Source organism: Photinus pyralis, unplaced genomic scaffold (genome assembly GCF_008802855.1).
Source record: "Photinus pyralis isolate 1611_PpyrPB1 unplaced genomic scaffold, Ppyr1.3 Ppyr1.4_LG8, whole genome shotgun sequence".
Lineage (NCBI taxonomy): Eukaryota > Metazoa > Arthropoda > Insecta > Coleoptera > Lampyridae > Photinus > Photinus pyralis.
Genome location: NW_022170819.1, coordinates 11,463,451 through 11,487,700, shown reverse-complemented (window position 1 = coordinate 11,487,700; position 24,250 = coordinate 11,463,451). Strand labels below are relative to the sequence as shown.

The following is a 24,250-nucleotide window of genomic DNA, read 5'->3' as shown; positions in this document are numbered from 1 at the left end:
TTAACAGAAAAGTGTTAATACAATTTTCTTTCTCCTCATTTTTGCTCAGATTGATTTAATTAGTAGTAAAAAATTGATTACATTGATTATGTGATTTATAAACGGTTATTGAAACAAAGTATAATATCTGTAACCACTGAATAGTACATCAGAGAATTCAGAGAATCTAACGCGATTACGTGACCCCCAGGTAAGATCATTAAATTGATAAAAATGGTCAGAGGACACCTTAATTGAGCGTTTTCAACTAGAAAATTGCGGGAGAAAAATTTTTCCATGGAGTTAAATGTTGAAAAACCGAAGGCAATGAGCTTCGCGAAGGGTGGAGAAAAAAGAAGAGAAGTGGAGGGAGTAAAATACAAATAATAGCGAGCGTCAGATGCAGAAGTGAGAGAAAATGAGGGATGAAGAAAAGAAGAAGAAAGAAGATGCATATTATGTGGCAAGAGAGAGAGAAGAATGTAAAGCATATACGGTATGGGAATGAATAAAAGCAGGAAAGAGATATTAGACGAAGACGGAAAGGACTGATAGAAAAAGGAGAAATAAAAAAAATTGTTTTCTGAAGATGATGAGACTATGGTGCTATCCAACATTTGCATGGTGTGAATGTTCTCAACATTTGAGGAACTAAAACCTTGGGATTCTTCTTTTAGTCACCCTGCCAATATGCAGAATAGGTTCGTTAGTGCCAATTGAGAGTAAACCAACAACAAAATTCCTTCAGAGGTGCTTTTACAATCTAACACACAATTGGCTCTGAGGGGTACTCGTCAGAATCGACTTGAGCGTTATCTATAGACCTGGAGTGTTTGTTTTATTTTGCTTTCGATCTAAATTAAGACACTTATATACTACACCAACTGTACTTAATTACAGACTTTACGTGGGCGTAGCAAGCACATTTCCTTTGCATTTTTTGAAATTGGTGGTTATTTCTAATGAGCGCTTTCCAAGAGTCCTGCACGTAACGCAGGAACTCACAGAGGTCGCCTTCAATACTAAAATCGGTAAAACGAACAATTTGTAATTCTATTAACACCGGGTGCAGTGCTGGTGAATTATTTTAAGAGCTCCCCCACTCTAATTGCCTCTGCTTTGCTGATGCTGATCCATCCAGTAATTCCGACGAGCGCGCTTTATTCACCTTTAATTTATGCGGATAAATTCGGGCGACTTTAAAAACAATTTCGAATTGTTTCGGTTTTACATAATTGTGGCAATTTTCCAAGAGTGTATTTTTAAATTGGAAAAAAGTGTTGTATCCCTTAACTTTCTACTAACGTAGTTTTTTTTGGGCCAATCCTTCAAACCAGCGAAAAAGGACCACGGCTTTCGCGACGAACTTTGGAGAGCCCAGCGCGCAGGTAAGCCGCTTTTAGAGCAAATTTCGCTACCTACATCAGGTACCACTTGTTAATCGTACATCATTTTGGCACGTTCCGACGTAAATACCTGGCCGCTATTGTGTTGTGTATATTTTAAGCTGGCTGAGCACATGGACCGCTCAAATAAAAGTTGCTACTTGAAAACACCACCTATCAAGAGAAAACCTCCAAACCAGAAATTTAGTTTTCCGGTCTTACGCATTGTCAAAACAAATTGTTTGCGACCTGCCAACATAGGATACGGGACGTCAGTGGCGTAACAAGACAGCTCGGGGCCTCGGGGCAAATGGTCCTCGGGGCCCCCTATAAGTACTAGGCACGCATTACAGTTTTTAATAAGAATCGTTTAAATAAAATCACCTTAAAACAGTCATTTTTTTAATCTATACTTCTTATTAATTGCAAAATATAAAATCGGAACATACTAAACGTTTAATTTTTGAAATAATAATTACATACATATTTGACGAGCCTAAGTTATGTAGAAAATCTAAAAGTCTCTTTTTCTACCCTTGCATTTGCAAATCCTTGATTACTTGGGTCAGATCCATTTCCGACGCGATTTTAGATGCAATTGAAAGAAATGCTAGATTGATCAATCTTTTCTGACCCATTTGAGATCTTCGATAATTTTTTATGATTTTCAACTTACTGAACGATCGCTGGAGACTTGCCACAGTTACAGGTAATGTTAAGAATAATAAAAAGTCGTGAACATCTGAATAAAATCACTCTCGAGAATCCCATATTGTTTGATGATTAGTTCGAAAAATTCGTTCGTTGACATTGTGCTAGTCAAATCACTAAAAGGAGGCATGGCACACATTTTTATATTTTGTATACTACACATCGTTTTCTACGTGTGGCTGGCACCTTTCGGGTTGCGGGGCCCCCGAGATTGCGGGGCCTCGGGGCATTGCCCCGAACTGCCCGATGGTAGTTACGCCACTGCGGGACGTATGAATTAAGTGGTATGACCGTCAATTTTAAAATAGTACCTAGGCATTTCGTGAAAAATCCGTGTTTCTAAATACAAAAATAACGCCAATTTTGCGTTGGTTTGTAAGTATTTTTTACTCTGCTGCCCCATTGGAAACATTGCCGTCTTCATAACTTTGGTTTTTACATGGCTAGCGCCGCTATGATTTAGTTCCTAGTGTCATTCAAAACGGCCACATTTTCATACCTACTTTTATTGGTTTCATCATTTTTTTTTCACCGAGCTTAGGTATATGTTCCCTTCTATTACTGTGCTAAGTACACAATTGCTCGTGGTGATTCCCACGTTTCTTTTCTAACTATTTTACATTCCTTTTCTTATACCTGTATCTTCCTGGATCATCTGCTATGCGATCAAAAAAAAGGTGCTATCGAGTCACCTTTGGAAATTGGAATTTTTGTTTACATGCGAAATCATAACTTCCAAAATCGACTCGACGTCAATCTTTTTTTGATCGCCCCTTATTAGTAGGCGAGCAGAACAAATTACGTGAAGCTTAAAACCTCGACTTAAACTTCCACTACTCGACAGCAACTCATTTTTGATCGCACGTTACTGGGGAAACTAGTTCTTAATGCAGTCCAAAAATGACCATAAAGACATAAAAAAAAAACAAAAAAATTAATACTCATGTCCACAGCAAATTTCCATCATCAATAAATGAATATGAATAACAGTTGCAAGTAGTGTGCCGATGATTACAGCTTCGCGGGCGATTAATCCAAGAAAAGAGGAACCACACATGATGATTTTCAGCAGGGGATTTTTTTGACACTAGTAGTTCGGATTCGGACCGCGACTTTTAATCCGGCTGATATACCTTAGCGCTGAACGCTGATCCTTGACCTCGTAGACTTCGATTGGCGAAGTTTTGACACCGCTGTCTCTTTTCGTTCTCGAGTTTAGACGGACAGAGCGAATTCCCCTTAAAAAACTCCGTACGTGCTCTCAGTGCCAAGATCTAAAATTCTTATTCAGGTGGAATTATTAGTATTAGTTGTATTTGGTGAAAATTACATAAAAAAGTTAATACAAGTCGCAATTTAAAGTCACAGACCGAATCAGAGAGTAAAAATTAATTAAGAAAGGTATTGAAAATTCAATGTCATGGAAGCAGGTAAACGTACAAGGTGGAGAAAGAGGAAAGGAAAGAATGGTGAAGATGGGATTGTACAGAACAGTGATGGAAAACAAGCAAGGGAGAGATCAGAGGCTTGAGAAAGAAAAAGAAGGTATAAAAATACGTAGGTTAAAAGAGAGAGATAGAAAAAATCTAAAGAGGAAACCGAGGGAACCAAAACAGAAAGTAGAAGTTGATAAATAAACAAAGAAGATGGGAAGAAATAAAAATAGGGCATTGAAAGAACCCATCAAAGTGTACCCTCTCTAATCTCCACTACTAACTTGAAGTTCTTTGAATTTTGGAGTAATTTGATGACAGGAGGCCAACTTTCTCCAGATTAAACCAAAATCTTTCTCGTAGCGGATTGAGGGCAGTTAGTGAAGCACCGCAGAAGATCTTCGTAATACTTGAAGGAATACTATCTTTAAAGACTAGTGTCAATAGGTCTTCGATTTTCCAAAAAAAAAAACGATTCTACCTCGGATTCTACAGAAGTAGTTTGATTGTCTTAAAGCAACTTACAGGAAACTATGAAAACCGCGATGAAAACAAGCTTTTAAAAATTTTGCGAAAGTGGATGAAAGTAATAAGGGCTTTCTTCGAATATTCCTGCAGTGGCTCTGGAAGTGCTTGGTCATGTTGGATTTTAGGATTTTTGCTTCCTTATTCAAGATGAAGGAAGTATTCAACCGAATTGTTAACTTCAACCTCTGAACCATGACCATGACTGCAAACCTTGTATCATTGGTAAAAGTAAATCCTAAAATCACTATAATATGTAGCAACCAATAGAAAGATGGATCAATAGCATATTTGATTAAATTTGACATCTTTGAACCTAGAACAAGAAAGTGAAGTTGAAAAGAAAATTCTAATGCAACTCTTGACCCGATAACTAACATTATTCCAACGCGTAAAAAAGAACTAATAAGAAAATTCGAGAGAAAACTACTCCATAATGTTATTTGATCAAATGTGTAATATTGAAAAAAACCCAGTCGTATTCCTACACGATTTGAAAATGTAAAACCCGAGGTAAAACCGCTTTTAAGCCACTTCACTGTAAACATTTTCTCGTTTGTTGTTTTGATATAGGCACACACCACTCAAGGTTAATAAAACAACCTTGCACACAACTGTCCTAAAAATTTCATCAAAATTGATCAAAGTGCACTGGGTGTTCTTTTATTTACGGCGGCCAGTATACAGGGTGTTACTTGACCGCATGCAAAAAAAATTGGGTGATGAGGGGATCAAGACAATCACTTTTTCCAAATAAACCGATGGTCCAACGTGTTTCGTTTGGGAGCCACCCCCAAAGAAGTGGTGAAATTTGGATTTCTTCTTTAATTTTTTTCTCACCAACCATAAGAGTTACTAAGATGGGTCTTTGAATAGGTTTTCGAGTATGACCTATCCGATTTTGAAAAAAAATTTTCAAAATTTCTATCCCGAAAGGGCGCACCCCTATTTGGGGGTGCGAAAAAAAATTCTGATTTCGACGAAATTTGGTATCTGGGGGTTTTTGAACATGAAAATGACGAATCTGAAATTAGTTTTTGAAAATTCGAAAAAAAAGTTCCACTGCAATTCTTGGCCGGACAATGAAAATGGAGAGAATTCCACGAAATTCGTTGTGTACATATTTAATGAGTTAAGGAACAAAATTGTCGAACAGTTTTTTTAAAATAACTTTTCAATCAAAATTACTCATTTGAAGATTGGGCCTTCGGGTTACAAAGTGTCCCCCGCCTACTACTGAGTGATCTAATTTTACATGAGTTAATTGAAAATGTCGCAAATAAAAAAATAACGATTTAAGTCGATATTTTTTTTCGAATTTTCAAAAACTAATTTCAGATTCTTCATTTTCATGTTCAAAAACCCCCAGATATCAAATTTCGTCGAGATCTGAATTTTTTTGCACCCCCAAGTAGGGGTGCGCCCTTTCGGGGTAGAAATTTTGAAAAAAATTGTCAAAATCGAATAGGGCATACCCAAAAACCTATCGAAGACTCTTATGGTTGCTGAGAAAAAAATTAAAGAAGAAATCCAAATTTCGCCACTTCTTTGGGAGTGGCTCCCAAACGAAACACGTGTCGGTTTATTGGGAAAAAGTGTTTGTCTTGATCCCCTCTATCGCCCAATTTTTTTTGCATGCGGTCATGTAACACCCTGTATATTTTTTAGCGCATTTTTCAACGCATGCGCAAACTGTGCCATATCAACTTTCGTATTGACAAAGATATTTTTTGAAACTTTAATCAAAGATTCTTCTAGTAATGGCAAACATATCGCATATATTAAACATCAGGTTTGCAGTCTTTTTTCCCGATTACATTGACATATCGCAACCTATATTTTGTTATACTCTTTTTACTGATGGGTATCGGTTGCCTTAGTTCCCATGGATAAAATAATCAAAACAAAATCTCCATTAATCTATAGCCTACTATTTAAAAACCGCAAAACATCAGGTTTTTATTTTTGGTTAATGGCTAGCATTTAAAAATATAGGTTGTGATACATCAATATGTAATCAGGAAAAAGAATGCAAAAAATTGACGTTAATATATACAGGGTACTGCATTTAAAAATACTAACACTGGGTTAAGTCTCAGAAAAAGTGGTCCAAAAATGTTTTTTACTTCGCCACTGGGTTCTACGTAAAAATATCTAAAATATGCATTTCTACCTTAGCAGTAATAAGTGGAAATTATAAAAGCACTAAACCTTCCCCATACTTCATTTAATTGTTTCAGATTTTAAATTCAGACATTATGTCTGAATTTAAAATCTGAAACAATTAAATGAAGTATGGGGAAGGTTTAGTGCTTTTATAATTTCCACTTAGTCAATTTCACCCCGTTTTGAGTCGTTATAAGATGGATAGCTACCAATTAGCAGTAATATATAACATTTCAAGAATCAAAGCTTTCCTTTTCACCCTGTACCTCAGAAACAAACGTAGTTAGATTGATTCTGTTTGTGGCATTAACACTTTCAGAAAAAAGTGACCTAGGCTCGCGAAAACCTAAGTATCTAGGTATCTTTACAAACAGCGGAGATGCAGTCTCAACCAAAATAGCACACACCGTACAGGAACTAGATTTTGTGATCTTTTTCTCGCCCATTTTGGTTGTTAGATCAGAATCTTTATTTATTCACAAATTTCATCGGGAAAACTGCAAAACACATTGCCTTGATGCACATGAGACAAACTGTGTTATCAGTACTCTCTTTTTGTTTAAATTGGTATAGCAAAGCAATTCAATAATTTCAATAATAGTCAAGAGCAATGATACTAATCTACGTACGAAAAATGTGCTATCGTCGTTAGCACATGTGCGTAGACTTTTTAATTTGTTTTTTAACCACGCATTTCCAAAGGGGAACGGTTTTTCACTTCTCACGGAAAAACTAGTGTGGATACAAACCACTGAACCCCGTTTCGGATTTCCCATTTCGCCTGTTATAGTTGTTTAAATTGGAATCGATATGGATAAATAAGTCAAAAGTAACTTTATAGTAGAGTGCTCCGTGGCATAAATTATGACTTCCGTGGGGGTTTTGGTGTCACAAGCTGAAATTCACAAAAAATCAAAGGTCATGATATACTGATTGTAAATGTCAAGGCCGTCCAAAATCGGTCCATGCATTAGGGCACAAAACGCGAAAAACGAGTTAAGCACATGTACGGAAAGAAGAAAAAATAACGAATTTTTTCGTATATAAATCAAAATGTTCTTTGTACAGTGAAAGTAATAATAAATTATCAAACGTTTCGAATTACATTGGGTCTTACGGAAGAATTAAACTTCAAAAGCGATTATCTCAGTTCGATATCCCTAAAAATTCGACAAATTTTGAGCAACTTTTGCGTTTACATCGTATTATTTAATAAACGGAAGCCTAAATCAAAAAGTTTTACTCTTAAAAAAAGTTTCGCTCATCGTTTATCTTTACATTGCACCGAGAATTATAATTTTATCTGCAGTAGTAACCAAAATATGTAATTAAAAGTAAAACAACGAACTTTTTACTCACTTACAAACGGAGCGCTTTCGCTCCGGTGAATACAATCCATCTCTACATTTCCCGTAGCTCCATTTCGCTCTTACACCATAGGTACGTTCTCGACACGGGTATACCAGAGTTTTGCCAGTGTATTATTTTGTGTAGGTATTGCGTTTTTTTTACAAATGTATATTTTAAAACCAACTTTAAATTAAGAGTGGTCAATAGTGAACGAATCAGAAGTGAAATTGATTAATTGTAGGTACACTAATATTTTATAATTATTTTTTAACTGGGGTTGTAAAGTTACAGAATACAAATATGGATAGTACAGATAGCACCGGTACAAGTGATGAAAGTGATCTTGAATGTTTGTTAAAATTTAAGGGTAAGCTCCGTCCAATATGTATTATTTGCAAAAGAGAAGGTGCATCTTTAAGTGTTACTAATAAAACTGCACTAACTTTCATAGAATGTACAAAAATTAGAGACGGCATAACCAAAGTTTCCGATTCACAAATTCACAAAATAATTAAAGACATCAAGCTTGGAAATATAAGTTTATGGTATTGGCATAAGTCATGTTATTTAACGTACACAAGCAAGAAAAATATTGAAGCTTTACGTAAAAAACTTTCCAAACCAGACCAATACCTTGAAAGCGGTTTAACACCACCCCCTACAATAGGCAAATCTTTGCGGGGAATAAGTTCATTTAACATTAATAGGTGTGTAATTTGCCAGAAACGTTTACCCGAAAAACGCTTGTCACAGGTAATGTCCATAAATATTGACCAAAAAATAAAGCATATAGCAAGTGTCAATGTAGATGTTTTAAAGAGAATAGGATCGAATGATTTGATTGCCATGGAAGTTAAATATCACGTGACTTGCTTAAACACATATCTAAGAAAATATAGGAAAGCATCCGCTGATTCTTCGGAACAGTTAATCATTAAAAGCGCCAAGCAAACAGACGACAGACCATTTAATAATGTGCTAACTAAAGTAAATGAAGGTATCGCAAAGGGGAAGGCTTTTACTCTATCCGAGATATATAGTAAGTATGTTCAATTAAATGGGTTGAAATCAAAACGTGTTTTCGTTGAGGCGTTGAGAAGAAATTTAGGAGAACAAATAGAAATTGTTAAATCGAGACGTGTGAACGAATCCTCTATCCTTCTACCAAAATTTGGAAAAACGGAAACTCTCCACGAATATATCGATAATGCCGATGATGCTTCTGGTTCGCAATCCATACTCATAGGTCCTTCTGAACTGGCGCAAATGGACAAAATATGCAGTGATATTCGAGTTGAACTTGATAAAATACCAGATTTTGTTGATTTTAACGATCTTACTATTGAATGTTACAAACAATACATACCTGAGAGTTTAATTTGGATAATAAAGTGCATAACTGGCGATAGCGGGGAACTTAATTCAACCATGAGTATTTGCCAAGACATTATTTATAGCTGTTTTAAAGGGCAAAAGATAACACCCAAGCACGTGGGCCTAGGGATCATGATTCATCAAGAAACTAGATCAAAAAAAATTATCGAATGCTTGCACTCCTGCGGGCATTCTATTCCGTACAAAGATGTGTTAAGACTCAGAAATACCATCGCTCAGAAAGAAGTTTCACGATTCGTAGAAAATGATAACTCTTACATACCCACGCAACTCGTTGAAAAACGTTTTGTTCAATTCGCTGGAGACAATATCGACATTTTGGAGGAATCTCTTGACAAAGCGCCTACCTTTCATGGAACCCAAATCGTTGCTTTTCAGGCAGGGCCACCACACAGGCAACTTTCACCACTAAAACTACTGCCCTATAAAATAAAATTAACCATTCCTGAAAGTTTTCACACGTTACATAAGTCAAATTATAACAAAAGCAAAAAATCTGTTCCACGGCTAGAAAATAAAAAAAGCATCCTCACAGAAGCAAAACAAAACAGTTTTATTCAGGCTTATAATTTTGCGTGGATACTGTGCAGGACGGCTGCCACCGACACGCATAAAGGTCCCAGTGCTGTGGTAGTTCCGCAGTGGTCTGGATTTGGAAAACTGTTGCATCACGATGACACACATATTACAACATACGCTTACCTACCTTTATTACCTTATGTGGCGTCAGAATACGATACTGTCTGGACAACGATGGTACGATGCGATCAAATTGCAAAAAAATTAAAATATCCGTATACGGTCATAACTTTCGATCAAGCTATATATTTTAAAGCGAAAGAGATACAGTGGTTGAAATCTGAAGAATGTTCGCATTATGTAATAAGATTAGGTGGATTTCATATAATGTTAAATTTTCTGAAAGTTATTGGGCAGCATATGGAGTGTTCGGGACTTAACCATGTATGGTTGGAATCAAATTTATATGGAGATGCGACTGTTTCAGGAATTATGGAAGGAAAAAAATGGAACAAAGGTATACGCGCACATAAAGTTACATATGAAAGTCTCATGAGAATCTTTACGCCGATGTTTGAAAAATGGTTAATCGAATGTAAGAGCGATCTCATACATACTATAAACATGTCGAGATTAAAGGCTAACGAAATTTCTAAAAAAATTAAGAAACAAAAACCTTTAACTGTTTTTTTTGACATTATTAAAAGTTGTGAAGAGTTGCAAAATGCATTTAGAGACTTTATTGATAGCCAGTCCCCTACATTTCAACTTTGGTGTAGTTACTTGAATATGGTAGAAACTTTGTTAGAATTCTTGTACAGTGAAAGAACTGGTAAATGGGAACTGCATTTGCAAAGTTTTAGAAAAATGCTTCCGATGTTTTTTGCATATGACCATACACACTACGCCAGGTGGGGTAGTGTGTACTTGTGTGATATGAAGAATTTGTCCCTTATTGCACCTGCCGTGCATAAAGAATTTCTTAATGGCCATTTTGTGGTGAAAAAATCTAAGGGAGGATTCAATCATATTTCGGTTGACCAAGCATTAGAGCACGTGAACAAAACGTCAAAGGATGCTGGAGGAATTATTGGTTTAACTAAAAACAGTACCAGATTAGATGAGTGGTACCTTAGTTTTAATGAAATAGGTGACATGATAAACACATTTCGGGGATCCTTGAAATTAGATCCCGATAGTAGTAGCCAAAATATTGAAATAGGTAAGCAAAGGATTCTTATCGATGAACAAACTGTTTTAACCTTACAAGAACAATTTCTTAAATATGGAGTTTTTTCTACGCATACTGAAAATGTGATATCTATTGCTACAAATGAGATATATTCGGAGGAATTACAAACAGCAACACTTGGTGCTAAACTAAGAGGTGAAGCAGCTCTTGAAAGTTTCATTCAAAGTATGGATAGCACAGATTTTTACAAACCACTTAAAAAAATACGCACAGCTGCATATGTGAAAAGAAAAGAGCAACCTTCGACAAATTCAGATAAATTGTTGGGGCAACAGTTTTTACAGAAAATATTGGCTGCAAAAGAAATGGGAAGGAATATAAATTACGAAGATATATTTCGACATGAATTGACACATTTTCCTATGTCTCTAACGGCGAATGGACAACTAGGCACTCCATCACACAAAAGTGCATTGGGGAACATACTCGAAAAATATACCCAGTCTTGTACAATGCTACCTCCAGAAAAAGAAAACACGAAGACATGCCACATATATGATGGTATGTCAATTGTACAAATCCTGGGCAAACCATTGAATTGCAAAACGTTCGGAGAATATGCGGAAATTTTTTCCAAAATTGTGTTTACTAACAGATTCAATGCAAAAAGAGTCGATGTGGTTTTTGATAACTACAGGGAAAATTCTATAAAAAATGTTACTCGGATGAAAAGAGGTCAAACAGTTGGTATTCGCAGAATAATCGATAATCCCAACACTACGTTACCTCAACAATGGCACTTATTCATTAACTCTGTATTTAATAAAAGGCAATTGACAAATTTTCTATCAGAACAACTAATTACCCTTTCTAAAACTAGACAGATCCAATTTGCTACAAGTGGAGGGTTCGAAAATGTTACCGATTTTAAAACTAATGTTGAATTAGGAGATTCTTGTAAATTTCTTACTTCTGATCATGAAGAAGCGGATACTAGAATTATTTTGCATGTGTTGTCTGCTAAAATGGCTGGGTACACCCGGTGTATTGTGGAGTGTAGCGATACAGACGTGCTAGTTCTGTTAGTGCACTTCAAAAAGCAGCTTATTCCTGAACTCTGGATGAAAGTTGGCAAAGGGGAAAACTTAAGGTACATTCCAATTCATGATATCAATATGTCTGAAAATCTTTCCAATAATTTACCAGCATTCCATGCTTTAACGGGTTGTGACACTACAAGTCAATTTGGAGGATTCGGAAAGAAGACCTGTTGGAAAGTATATCTGGCATACAGTCACTACTTAAATGGGGTGGGCATGGATGACATCTCAGAAGAATTGTTCATCCGCATGTACAATTTCGTATTAAAAATCTATTCCAAGAATCCAAATATCACGTCCATTAATACACTGCGTGGAGTTATGGCTGCTGCTACGCCCATCAATAAGTTGCCACCAACAGAAGATGCACTGAGGCAACACTGTTTAAGGGTGTGTTTTCAAACTAAAGTATGGCTGCAGGCATCAGTACCACTCCCAAAATTACCCTCCACAACAGAATTCGGATGGTATGTTAGTGCAAAACGCGAACTTTTGCCTGTTTTTACCACATTGCCGCCATTCCCCACCAATTTGGCTGTTCTAACTTCTTGTGGATGTAAAAAGGGTAAGTCCTATTACTTTACTCACTCAGCTTGAACAATATATTTATGTATATTCGTATAGATTGTGCCAGTAAGGTGTGTTCTTGTAAGAAGAACAAATTGTGTTGCATAGGCTCTTGCAAATGCATGGCCCAAAAAACATGCAAAAATCCACTAACCGCATCCCAATCAATACTTCTTCCAGAGCAAGGCGATTCTGAATGCTCAGATGACGAGTAGGTTATTAAAAAATTGAGTCAGATTTTTTCCATGCGCCTTTTTCTTTTAATGCACCTACCTAAGTAATTAAATTCCTTTAGTTTACGTTTTAGTTTAGCGTTTGGTTGTCTTTGTTGTTACATATCATTTAGTTACTGGTATGATACAATTAAAAAGTTATATTTATAGGAGTTGTATAACGTTTTATAAATTAAAGCGATGTTCTGTATTTACAATTTTTTTTCACCTGCCACCTACTTTGATCTGTTTTAGAGTTTCACATTTATGTAATTTTCTGTATTATTTAATTAATTTTAATATATTAATATACGATTATATACTTTGACACCCGCGCCGACAGCGTACCGCTGATACAAATAAGCGTACCTACGATGATGTAAGAGCGAAATGGAGCTACGGGAAATGTAGAGATGGATTGTATTCACCGGCGTGAATCCGCGTCGCTTGTGAGTGAGTAAAAAGTTCGTTGTTTTACTTTTAATTACATATTTTGGTTACTACTGCAGATAAAATTATAATTCTCGGTGCAATGTAAAGATAAACGATGAGCGAAACTTTTTTTAAGAGTAAAACTTTTTGATTTAGGCTTCCGTTTATTAAATAATACGATGTAAACGCAAAAGTTGCTCAAAATTTGTCGAATTTTTAGGGATATCGAACTGAGATAATCGCTTTTGAAGTTTAATTCTTCCGTAAGACCCAATGTAATTCGAAACGTTTGATAATTTATTATTACTTTCACTGTACAAAGAACATTTTGATTTATATACGAAAAAATTCGTTATTTTTTCTTCTTTCCGTACATGTGCTTAACTCGTTTTTCGCGTTTTGTGCCCTAATGCATGGACCGATTTTGGACGGCCTTGACATTTAGAATCAGTATATGATAACCTTTGATTTTTTGTGAATTTCAGCTTGTGACACCAAAACCCCCACGGAAGTCATTTCTAGACGACTTTCTTTGCAACGAGCACTCTACTATTAGTGCATTTTGCATGAATTGATCATTACTTTCTGAAAGGTCATGTAACGAACTATTTACCTATGTCTACAAAGGAAAATAGTTATGCCACAAAATATGCCTGTAAAATAAGACAGTTAGCATGTCACAACTGATTTTTACAATATGCGATATGCTTGTCTTTACTAGAAGAATCTGTGGTTAAAATTTCCATAAATCCTTATCTCTATAAATAAGAAAGTTGCTCTACCAGCCCAACCCACTAAACATTTTCAAATATCCATGCCCGAACCCGGATTCGAACCAGGAACCCTTAGTACCGCAGTCAAGATTCAACTCAACTCCACTGCACGGGCCGGCACACGGTTAAACTATCGATTCGTTTCAACTTGCATCGGAGTTTTCCTACTGGCTACTGGCAACCGTATGGGGTCAGTTATCTGTAGCCGGCCTAGTTGTACAATATTTAAAATTATTGTCCAAAAGTACACCCCAATATCACCAAGAAAATGAAATGAATGTGGTAATGGCGTATTTGAACTGACAGTAACGTTGGTTTTTCACATATTAGTTTGGTAGTATTTTCGAAAGAACAAAAATTTCCAGTATGTGATGGTTTTGTCCGTCTGTTCCTCTCTCTCTCTCTCTAACTCGAGAACGAAAAGAGACAGCGAGGTAAAACTCGCACCAATCGCTACGAGTTCAAGCATCAGTGCTATTGAATATGAGCCGGATTAAAAGTCGCGTTTCGGTAAAATTTCATACGCGAATATCTTGAGAAGGGAATTAACGCAATTAAATCATTTTTGAATTTAGAATAAAAAAGGGCTTTAAGATTACGATATCGGTATATCATGGCCGAAACGTTGCATTAAAAAATTAACAACGCCTGTAGAGAAGTGTCATTGGTTTTGCTCTAGGTCAAATATTATATTTACAAAAATAGTTGTAAAATCGGATTTTTCAAAATATTTCAAAAACCAAAAATTTTACGCCAAATTTGTATCTCCGTTTCTAGACTGCCCAAGTTAAATTAGGCAGAGTAAGTCTTTCAGGTGGTTTTTTCTGCCAAACACATCAATCCCTGACATGCGTAGATGTCCGATTTTTACGGTCAACCTTCTCTCTTCGAATAGGCACCTAATGGATATTTTCGATGACCGGAACTACGATTTTCCAACTCTGGCCAAATTACATATTTATAGTACCTACAGCTCTTAATAATACCCGTTAGCCAACATGTTTTTGGCTTAGTTTACATTCTCTACTTATTACTAATAGTACCAAAGAAATAATTTATAACAGAAAAATTGCGCGCATTTTATCGCGATGTGAGTAATGAAGATAAATTGCAAGGTAAATCATTGCTTACATTATAAAATTATCGTAGAACTAAAAAACTAGTAATGCCGGAGGTATACGCGATAAGCACAAGTTTGTTTATAAATAAATCAATTGAATTTATTTAAACCGTGAGATAGTGTATATATTTATGCCAACTAATTGATAACTTTAGTATTTCAATTAAGCTCCTTGTATTCCAGAAAATGCCCCCAACGATAAGGATGATGTCTGAACCGCAGCCGTCTCTTTCAACGCGGTCCTTTCCAGCGGGCGAGTACCCAAGCTTTCATCAAACGGTAACGCCGACATGGAATCAGTACCTCAATTTTCATAGCAACATAGAAAAATACCAAGTAAACTTCCGATAAAGATAAGCTATAAAAGATTGAGTTTGTTAAATTGCAGCCGAAGCTTTTGTCGCCCACTTGGAATCCTATTACTTCGTCTTTCGTCCAGTACCGATATCCGTATTACGGTCAGCACGATATAGATGACATCACCACAAAATTGTCCGAATTCAATTTACTAGAAACTCGTCACAACGTAAAGAAACCTCCATCGAACTATCTGTGCCATTTGTGTTTTGAACAAGGGCACTACATTAAGGATTGCGCACAGGTAGGTTTTTTTAAAATTTACTATTCTAGAGCAGGGACCCGGACTCAAATGAAATATCGCTTCCGGTTCTGTTTATATTTAAGCGAAAATATTTATAACGGTTCCGGTCCGGTTTCGGTTCTAAAAAGAAATAACGGTTCGGTTCTGCGCATTTTTTCGGTCCATAACGGTTATTTTCGGTTCTAGTTTTTCAGAAAGTATGGAAATCAAAAAATTCATTAACGTGATTTGTTAATTAATAGGTGTGAAGAAAAAGTCATGAATACCAAAACGTGACGTATCGTCAGTGTAGCTAATTTATAACGACAAGGGCAATAAAGGAGGAAGAGGGAAATATGTATTTACACTTAATTTATTACTAAAAAACAGAAAATTTTATTTTCTAAAACCTCGTCCCTACTTTTTTATTTTTTTTAAGTAGTGGCTAAATTAGCGCTACCGCCACCCGTAATGCCTTCAATTTTGACACCTTATTAAAAATTTATAATCCACCGATGGCAATCAGAGTAATATTTTATCAGTTTTCAGGACGTGGTTGCCGGCGCGTCCTTCAACTTCCAATAACATGTTAAGAACCGTAAAAAACCGAAAAGAACCGAAAAAAGTAATATGGGTTCCGGTTCTCAATACGTTTCCATTTCTGAAGGAATAACGGTTTCGGTTCCGTTTTCGGTCCAGAAAAATACCGATTTCGGTCCGGTTTTCGGTTCTTTTTCGGTCCGATCCCGGTCCCTGTTCTAGAGATATAATAAAAGGTGGTGTGACCCTATGAACATAGTCGAGTATTATCACTGTGTATTTTCTTATATTGTGTCTTGTACCAAAAATGGTATAGGAAGCTCTTTCTTGTACAGTTTCTTACATACAGGATTAGGATTTATATTACTTCGTCATTACGTGAACCTTCATAGGTTTCGTTCGTCTTCGTATTGGTTGTTATATGGAGCTTTCCCCAGGTCAAAGATATTAACAGACAAGTTCGACGATAATAAAACTTCATGAAAATATGCACGCCCTAGAACCGCGGGTCGCAAGTTAAAATGGAACCGGAATCCTGTTAGTACACCCAAACTCGAAACTTTACGTCTCGCCTTAGCCTTAGAAAATCTTGGTTTTGAATTTACAAATTTTATACGTGTACCGCTCGATAATGAAACAGAATAGATCTATATGCGAAAAAATGCGCGTTTAGATAAGAATCGAGTGTAAAACCAAATAAGAGTCGAAACGCCACTGTGTTGCCGGTTTTAAAAACCGTCCTTATTTGTTTATTTATTGTCCCTCTTGTTCTGGGCCCTCAAAAGTCTTGCGTCAAATGCATAATGAGGGACGCACTTTTTGCCATGCCTCTGCCTCTATAAAAAAACATAGCCGGAGCCTGGTTCTCATTGGATCTGTTTCGGTTTTTTAAGTACATAACTGAAAATTAGGTGGGAGAAAGGGATTATTTCCAAAAATTTTGAAGCGAAACTATGCGTGTTGAGCGTGGCGTTTATAGATTGCGTAAAGATTGATTTTCAATTAAAGGTAATTTTAAGGGAAAACTGTGCCACCATTTTGACGAAATTATTGTCGTGGGTACGTTGTCAATTCATTGTGAGTTGCCATTACGAGAAAAGCAAATAATAAGCGGCGTATTTATGTAAAAAGGGACCTTTCTTAATACATATGCGAACATTGTCGTTTTTTTGCATTATAGGAGCTGATTGATCGCGTTTAAATAAATTGTTACCGCGAAAACATTGTGCTTAAGGTACAGCACGTTTGATTGCGCTATATGTGGAGTGATTAGTTACTAGAAATTAAAAAAAAACAAGTTTATTAATCAAATGCACGTCTCTTGTGTATACCGAGGTGTATACGCGGTGATAATAGATTGAATAAAACGGTAACCGGTAAGAAGGTTTAATTAATTCCCACTGTTTCTGGCTATTAAAACTCTAAGTTATGCTGGTAATGTTGACATTTCCATACTGCGGAACATTGGTAAATTAATCCAGTGCATAAACAAAAGTTCATCTATTAAATTTCGAGAAATCTGAAGCCTGGTTTGTTCCCGATTTGGAGTAGCCAACCATCCCTCAAAATTAATTTTCAACGTGCAGCTAAATTTACCACGTGATACAGTAGGTCAGCTTGTATTGCACAAGGCGTTCTACAATCCAAGTTTCTGAATTTCGATCGTTTTGGGGGGTTTTAAAAATGTATGCTTGAAGTCAATTTAACATTCCTAAAGAGGTCGACCTACGGGACTTTATTCCGTGAACCGATTTTTATATTTTTTATGAACGATAAACGAACCCAAACTAACGATTTTAAGTTCATTGTTACAATTCTTTTGTGGGGGTTAAAATGTTACTTAGCATACAGAGGTGTGTTGATTTTTGAATGGTAAAATGTACCAGGTGTTGAATTAATGAATAATAGAAAAAGCTTAGATAAATAATTAGATGTGGAACGTGATCACGAGTTAGGGCTTGAAATATTAATTTTTCGCACAATGAATTACATTATATTTTAAATCGCGACCAATGTAAAAAAAGAGTGGAGTTGGAACGGGACTATTTTCAACAACATATATTCAAACAAGTAAGAATCATTAAAAGTTTACTTATTACTGAGCTGGCCGTGGTATTAATTATTTTATCATAAAAAATTAATTACAGTAAAAGTTTTACCAGTGCCGTAGAAATTTCCAACCCCTGTGAATGTAACTAAGCTGGGACATATGTCGCTTTCTCTACCAATCGAAATCTATTTTCCCTCTCTGCAAGCTGTGCCTGTCAGAAAATTGAAATGGAACCAACGCAAACTGGACGACTCGCGTCTGTTCTTATCGCGGAAACTTGCGATCTAACCAATGCTATAAAAACCCATTTGGCTGTCGCCATTAAGCCTACTCGAGATACACATGAAAAAGATTTTAAAAATTCAATTAAATATGATGCGCTGTTCGCGGGTTCCCGTTACAGAGCGAGAACCAAAGTCTTTTTCGGCATGGCACATAGAAAGTGTGGAATTTTAATATGATAGCGTTTTTGCACATTCCTATTTAGAGATCACCCCCCCCCCCCCCCCCGCCATGCAGTGTTTTATGTATAAAAAATATGGTTTTAGACTAATAGTTCTACCGCAGATATGCACAAACAACAGATTGCTAACCTGATTCATTTTATGAGTAACACATTTACACTTAAAAGCGCCCTCTATTGAGCAGCATTATAAACATACCTTTCAAAACTGTAAAATTACGCTTATAGATTTATGCACTAGATGTCGCCGAAAAATGTTGTTGCAAGACAGTTTTTTTTTTCAATTCGAGAGCCTCGCATTTTAAAGAAAAAGTAAGTAATGCATTTAGAGTTTTGGAATAAGCAGGACTTTTTATCAAGAATAACTTTTTTTCGTTAAACTTATAACAAACAAGTTTTCCATATGTTACAAACTTAAGTTAGACACCCTGTAAAATAATTTTTCGAAAAATATAGCAAATCCTACAACATAAAATAACAAACAACAGTGTGTTCCAACGAAAATTCGTGGAACTACGACTATCGCCGAATGCCGGAGCATAACTACTGAGCTGAGATATGGAGAAATGTAAGATCTAGAGCTGAATCGATATTTTAAAAAATAAGAATGGTTGTGTAAGTAATGAAAAGCACTTCCAAATTATGGGTCATTTGACCCTTTGTCACATTTAACAGTTTGTCGGCGTTGCAACCTCTAGCACAGGATAAGGTCATAAAGGGATGTTTTAACATTACTTTCCATTTCTTGGCGTGTATAATACAAAACTTTATTTTATAGCATAAGCCATAGGCTCGGCCATAGGTATCATACAATTTCTGACAAATCTGTAGGTATTTAATTTAGACGACACAAAAATATCAAGATTAGGTTCTCGCTTCGTTTCCATGGAAACAATATTGTATTCTGTTCTGAACTTTATTTTAATTCGTGCTTCGCGTCACATGTTTAATAAGAATGACAGATGTCATTGGAAAGCATAATGATTTGTTTCACTTTATCTATTTTTATATCTACTCATTCAAATCTATTAAGATATCAATTTAACATCTGCTATAAAATAAAAGTAAAAACTGCCTATTTTAGATATTTTTACGTCCAGTGCGATACAGCTGAAATACACTGCAGTCCCAACCAAAATAGGACACACGGTACTTAGTGATTGCTATAACCAAAGTAGCGAAAGGGGGTGGTTTTACATCATCATGTAACTATAGAAAAATATTGTATTATCTACCCATAAAGTGTGACCCGTTACCCAGTACTTACTAATTATCGACGATATCATAACTATCGCAATCACGTCACGGTAATTTAATGTAAATATAAAGCAAAGGAAGTAAGACTATCTAGAATTTATAAAAGATAGCCATTGTAATCATATGTATGACTAATGTTTAGACACTGCAAAGCACTATTTTATTGTGAAGTGTTTATATAAGCTCCCTATCTTTTTTACAAACGTGCAGATTGAATTCCACTCTTTCCAAATGATAAGATTCATTAGTGTCGTGTTAATACAATAATACATACATAATTACATACCTTTTAAAGTATAAGTACACCGAGTGGTCTATTAAACTAAGGTTGATTTGAATTTTTGCTCGCCATTTATGCACTAAAAGGGCATCACTGATGACTATTTTGAAATCTCCTTGTCAAAAATGTAAGAGCGTTAGCAAACCAATAGTAGCGGACTAGCTCAACAAAATTGTTCACGATCTCTAAGTAATTGTCTCCTATCTTTCACTCAAACTGGACCATGTTCTTCTTTGTTGGGGGTGCAAATTTTCACTAGTAATTATTCACCAAATAATAAAATCGATTTAAATTTTAATATTATATTCATGATTAAAATCGACAAAATAATGAAAAATCTGAGTGGTGTCTTCTTAAATGGTCATCCCATATCTGACCTTTTATAATGGAGCGAATATTCCAGAAATCCCGATAGACATCGAGGCGCCATGAAAGATTAGTGATCTGCGATACAGAACGAAGTTGGTTGTGACGCAATTTTTCCGGGAAATATGATGTTTTGTTCTAGAATGTTCGAGAACATTCGGGAGCGCTTGAGAACACTCGAGTTTGCTATATAAGCAAATCGAATTGCGTTTCAGGACAGTTCCAAGTTCAAAGCCGAAGTAATAAATAGTTCACGCTGTTATAAATTGTGTATATGTGAGTGCTAAATAATATTTTAACTGTTATAAATTTATTGTTCATTAATTGTCAATAAATAAATCACGTAATCAAATTTACGTTTAATAAAAATGTATTACTTTACCTTAAAATAGTTTGTAACATATATAAACAAGTAAAAAGGTTTCCGTCCTAAGACGAGTAACTTCAGCGCATTTTCCATGCATTGATCAACACTTCCCAAAAGGCCATAACTATGTGCGCTATGTTTATCGTTAAGAGAGGCATCTATCAGAACGTTTTGAATACAAATACGAATGGATGTCTAATATACACCAGTAGTAAGGACTGCCCCTTGGTCGTTCAAACTAGAGATAGGTACTGATTGTCCACTAGGTTGATCCAAATGGTTGAAAAGGCCGGTGAATACAAAATCGTAGGTCTTAAATAATGAGTGGCTCCTTTGATTTGAAGTTCAAACACGGTCACTTAAAACATTAGGGTCATTAGGTGATCCGCCGGTAAATGTCAATGCTTTTTTTAAAGTTGACGAGACCTCTTAATCATGGTATGCTCTTAATTATGCACAGCGCTGGAATGTCATTGGGATGACTTTTCAAACAATGACGTTGTATCCCTTTCACTCCTTTGAAACATTGAGAGTTGGATGGGCAGAATGAACGATATTGTAAAACAACGGCTCGTTAGGATATGAAAACAGCGAGATTTCTTCGTCTGGGATTCCGACGCATAATCTATGAAACCTCTAGATTAAGCGTTGGTACTTCTAAAAATACGGAGAGAGAACGTAGGAAACTCCGGACCCGCGAACGTATGCGATTAATACTGTCCAAAACTTACCAGTTCTTTTGCGAACTGCTGACGTCCTAAAAATCTGTAATTGGTCTTAAAGTTCAAATTAATTAAGAGCGTTTCTTTTGAAACCCCTCACGACTTAATCGGATGCTATTTACTGAAACACAGTTAATTGCACTTACAAAATTGGCTGGATTTACCTCGACTGGTTTTAAGCTTATTTTCATATGTACCATTGGAAACCAAAATAATCTAATAATTACTTAACGGGCTAAAATTCTGAAATACTAATTCGGCCTAGTCTTTTTTTTTGCTTTCGGACGCAACAAAAATACTTAGGTAATTGAAATATCTTGACGGCCGACGGGAACGGTTGCAAACAGCGGAGGAGCTTTTGTTTACGGCAGCGACCGCTAACACACTTTATATCTTCATTTCCTAGAACCAACACAAATATTTTCGGTACGACACTTCGTAAAGAAGCGCCTCTAGATACCGGGTGTTCATATACAGAGTGGTCACCAGAACTGGTGGGAAAATACGTGCTCCGTGACAATTATAAGGGTTGTAGATGAAAGCAGGATTTAATTAGTTTTAATATGTCGGCATAATTTTACCAGAAACTTTTTTTCATGTGCCCAAATCCGAATTTTTAGTACGAGCGCCCATTTCAGGCTTGATTTTCTAACTACCCGTTACGTTCCCCTTTGAAAATACCCTCTTTTGATACTCCATTTACCACATACGCGAATTTGAAGCTCTCCCCCTTGAAAGATAGGTATCGTTCAGACCTTCCATTTTTCGTGTGAGAGTACTCTTCTACGATATTCACTTGAATTATTCAGATTTGCAATACTTAATAGAAAAACACGAGTATTCAAGCCCCCCGCGCAACACGGTTCCAAAGCTGCATAGGGACCCTCGGACTCGCCCCTTATGATCGTTTAATGTGTAAGGTCCGCGAAAATACGCCATGCAATGGTCCTCTGGTTCCTATACTTCTCAGAGGAATGACACGACAATACTATCATCTCATAGGAATAAATTTATTCCTCTGAGGCTATCATCATAATATAGCATTGGACTATTAAGCGCGTTACTATTATTCTTAATTTAATGCGTCAGAAGTTGAATGTTTCCACTAACTGTGGAATATCACTATACCACCTCTTAAGTGCAATTTACTAATTATTCATTGTACCTATCCACTTACTAACTTTACCAAACTGAACACTTTGTACAAATAGTAATTGTTCTAGGCCCGGCCGAAAGGTGAAGGCAAAACTCCGTATCAAGGTCGAAAACGATGCTTTGGAGAGTACACATGTCCCAAATGTAAACGGAAGTGGATGTCTGGAAATTCATGGGCCAACATGGGTCAGGAATGCATCAAATGTCATATCAATGTATATCCGCATAAACAGGTAAATATGACCAATTATTGAGCTTTTATAATGCCCGCCATGTTTGTTCAAAACACTGCACGTACCACGGACGGATTTTTTCCGTCAGCCCTCGCACCCCCCCCCTCATTTCGACCTTTCTCGACCAGTAAAATCTCAAATTATTATAAATTAGATTAGTGCGAGTACAATCAAAATCATGCATTTCAGTATTGAAATGGTAGCGAGGTTCCCAAAATTCTCACACTGTTTTTGTTCTTTGGATTATCACTCGCTTTGCGAAGAGCGCTCTTTGAGCCGTTTTTCATGTTTCGGTTAAAATTGTCTGTTAGATAACATTCTACATAAATACTTTTGTATCGATGGAGGTCAACTGTCAGATAGCTTTAATCGCATTTTTCTAAATTTTAGCGTTCATTAGAAAAACCGGACGGATTGGACGTCTCCGACCAATCGAAGGTGCACCCCCAAAATTTATGCGAAAAATGCAAGGAGCTGGGCTATTACTGTAGAAAAGTACATACCTCATAAAAGATTGCAATTCCACTATCGTTATCCAGTAGGTACCTACGCTTTTAAGACGGATGGCAATTGTACTTTATTTTATTTTTTATTCTAATTTCAAATGTTATGTCTTTAAGTAGGTTTAAGTGTTAAATTGTAACATTTTTAAATTTTATAAATAGGTACTTATTATTATTCCTTCCAGTAGCACTTATAATGTATTATTTTGTATTATTTTATTTTTTAAGTTTTTCGTTTTGTAATATTTTTATGCTATCTTTGTTTTTGTCTTTCAATTTCCATTATCTTATATTAAATATTTTATATTTTTGATAGATTTAAGTAGTTACCTGTCTATTTGTTATTATTATTTTGTGACAATCTTAAACGTATTTACATTTCGTTAAACTGCCATTGATGTTGAGTTTACTCTTAGTTTATAATATACATATATAAATTGGTATATTTGGTGTATCATTTCATCAAGCAGTTATTTTTAGTTCAATCTTGCTGCAGTGTCTATTAAAGTTAGAGCAAAAGCGTGCTCGTTTATGATCAACGTAAACTCTACACGCTGTATATGCTGTGAGTCAGAGGACTTTCACCTAATATAGAACCTGTGACGAAATGTATAACACACTCGAATTTTAAAACAAAATTTAGAATTTAAATTTAATTATTAACGTTACAATTTTTTATTTTTATTTATACTGGTACAATGAATAATCGACAGTTTCTAAAAGTAGATGAGCAAAGGGACTTCTGGATCAGGAAGTGACGTCAAACCAATCAGAATCGAGTATTGTGGTCACGTGGTCACGTGTGAGCCAATGAGAGCGCGTGAGTCGGCCATTTTGTGACGTCACATTTTGCGTGTTTTGCTTCCGGTGTTTCT

General features: G+C 35.9%; 2 protein-coding genes across 4 annotated transcripts; both read left to right on the top strand.

Annotated features, from left to right (window-relative positions):
* The first annotated feature begins 1,083 nt into the window (after positions 1-1,083).
* On the top strand, positions 1,084-23,591 carry LOC116179343 (zinc finger CCHC domain-containing protein 24-like). Of its 3 annotated transcripts, none has more exons than XM_031499126.1 (5): positions 1,084-1,367; positions 15,043-15,195; positions 15,248-15,460; positions 22,708-22,872; positions 23,263-23,591. In XM_031499126.1, the coding sequence occupies exons 2-5, from the start codon at positions 15,046-15,048 to the stop codon at positions 23,380-23,382; spliced, it is 648 nt and encodes a 215-aa protein (XP_031354986.1). In that variant the 5' UTR covers positions 1,084-1,367; positions 15,043-15,045; the 3' UTR covers positions 23,383-23,591. The 3 variants fall into 3 exon arrangements, with proteins under 3 accessions (XP_031354986.1, XP_031354985.1, XP_031354984.1); XM_031499125.1 differs by lacking the exon at positions 1,084-1,367 and adding an exon at positions 14,765-14,854; XM_031499124.1 differs by lacking the exon at positions 1,084-1,367 and adding an exon at positions 14,803-14,854 and having other exon boundaries at positions 15,028-15,195.
* On the top strand, positions 7,642-12,537 carry LOC116178431. Its single transcript, XM_031497921.1, has 3 exons — positions 7,642-8,302; positions 8,358-12,320; positions 12,380-12,537. Exons 2-3 carry the CDS (start codon positions 8,396-8,398, stop codon positions 12,535-12,537), a joined length of 4,083 nt encoding a protein of 1,360 aa, XP_031353781.1. The 5' UTR covers positions 7,642-8,302; positions 8,358-8,395.
* Positions 23,592-24,250: the final 659 nt, after the last annotated feature.

Excerpts from the sequence above, each read along its gene's own strand:
- LOC116178431 (XM_031497921.1), top strand. The coding sequence starts at position 8,396 with ATGGAAGTTAAATATCACGTGACTTGCTTAAACACATATCTAAGAAAA. Across the intron at positions 12,321-12,379 it reads TTCTTGTGGATGTAAAAAGG|ATTGTGCCAGTAAGGTGTGT; the intron begins GTAAGTCCTATT and ends ATATTCGTATAG.
- LOC116179343 (XM_031499124.1), top strand. Across the intron at positions 15,461-22,707 it reads ACATTAAGGATTGCGCACAG|GCCCGGCCGAAAGGTGAAGG; the intron begins GTAGGTTTTTTT and ends TAATTGTTCTAG. Across the intron at positions 22,873-23,262 it reads ATGTATATCCGCATAAACAG|CGTTCATTAGAAAAACCGGA; the intron begins GTAAATATGACC and ends TCTAAATTTTAG.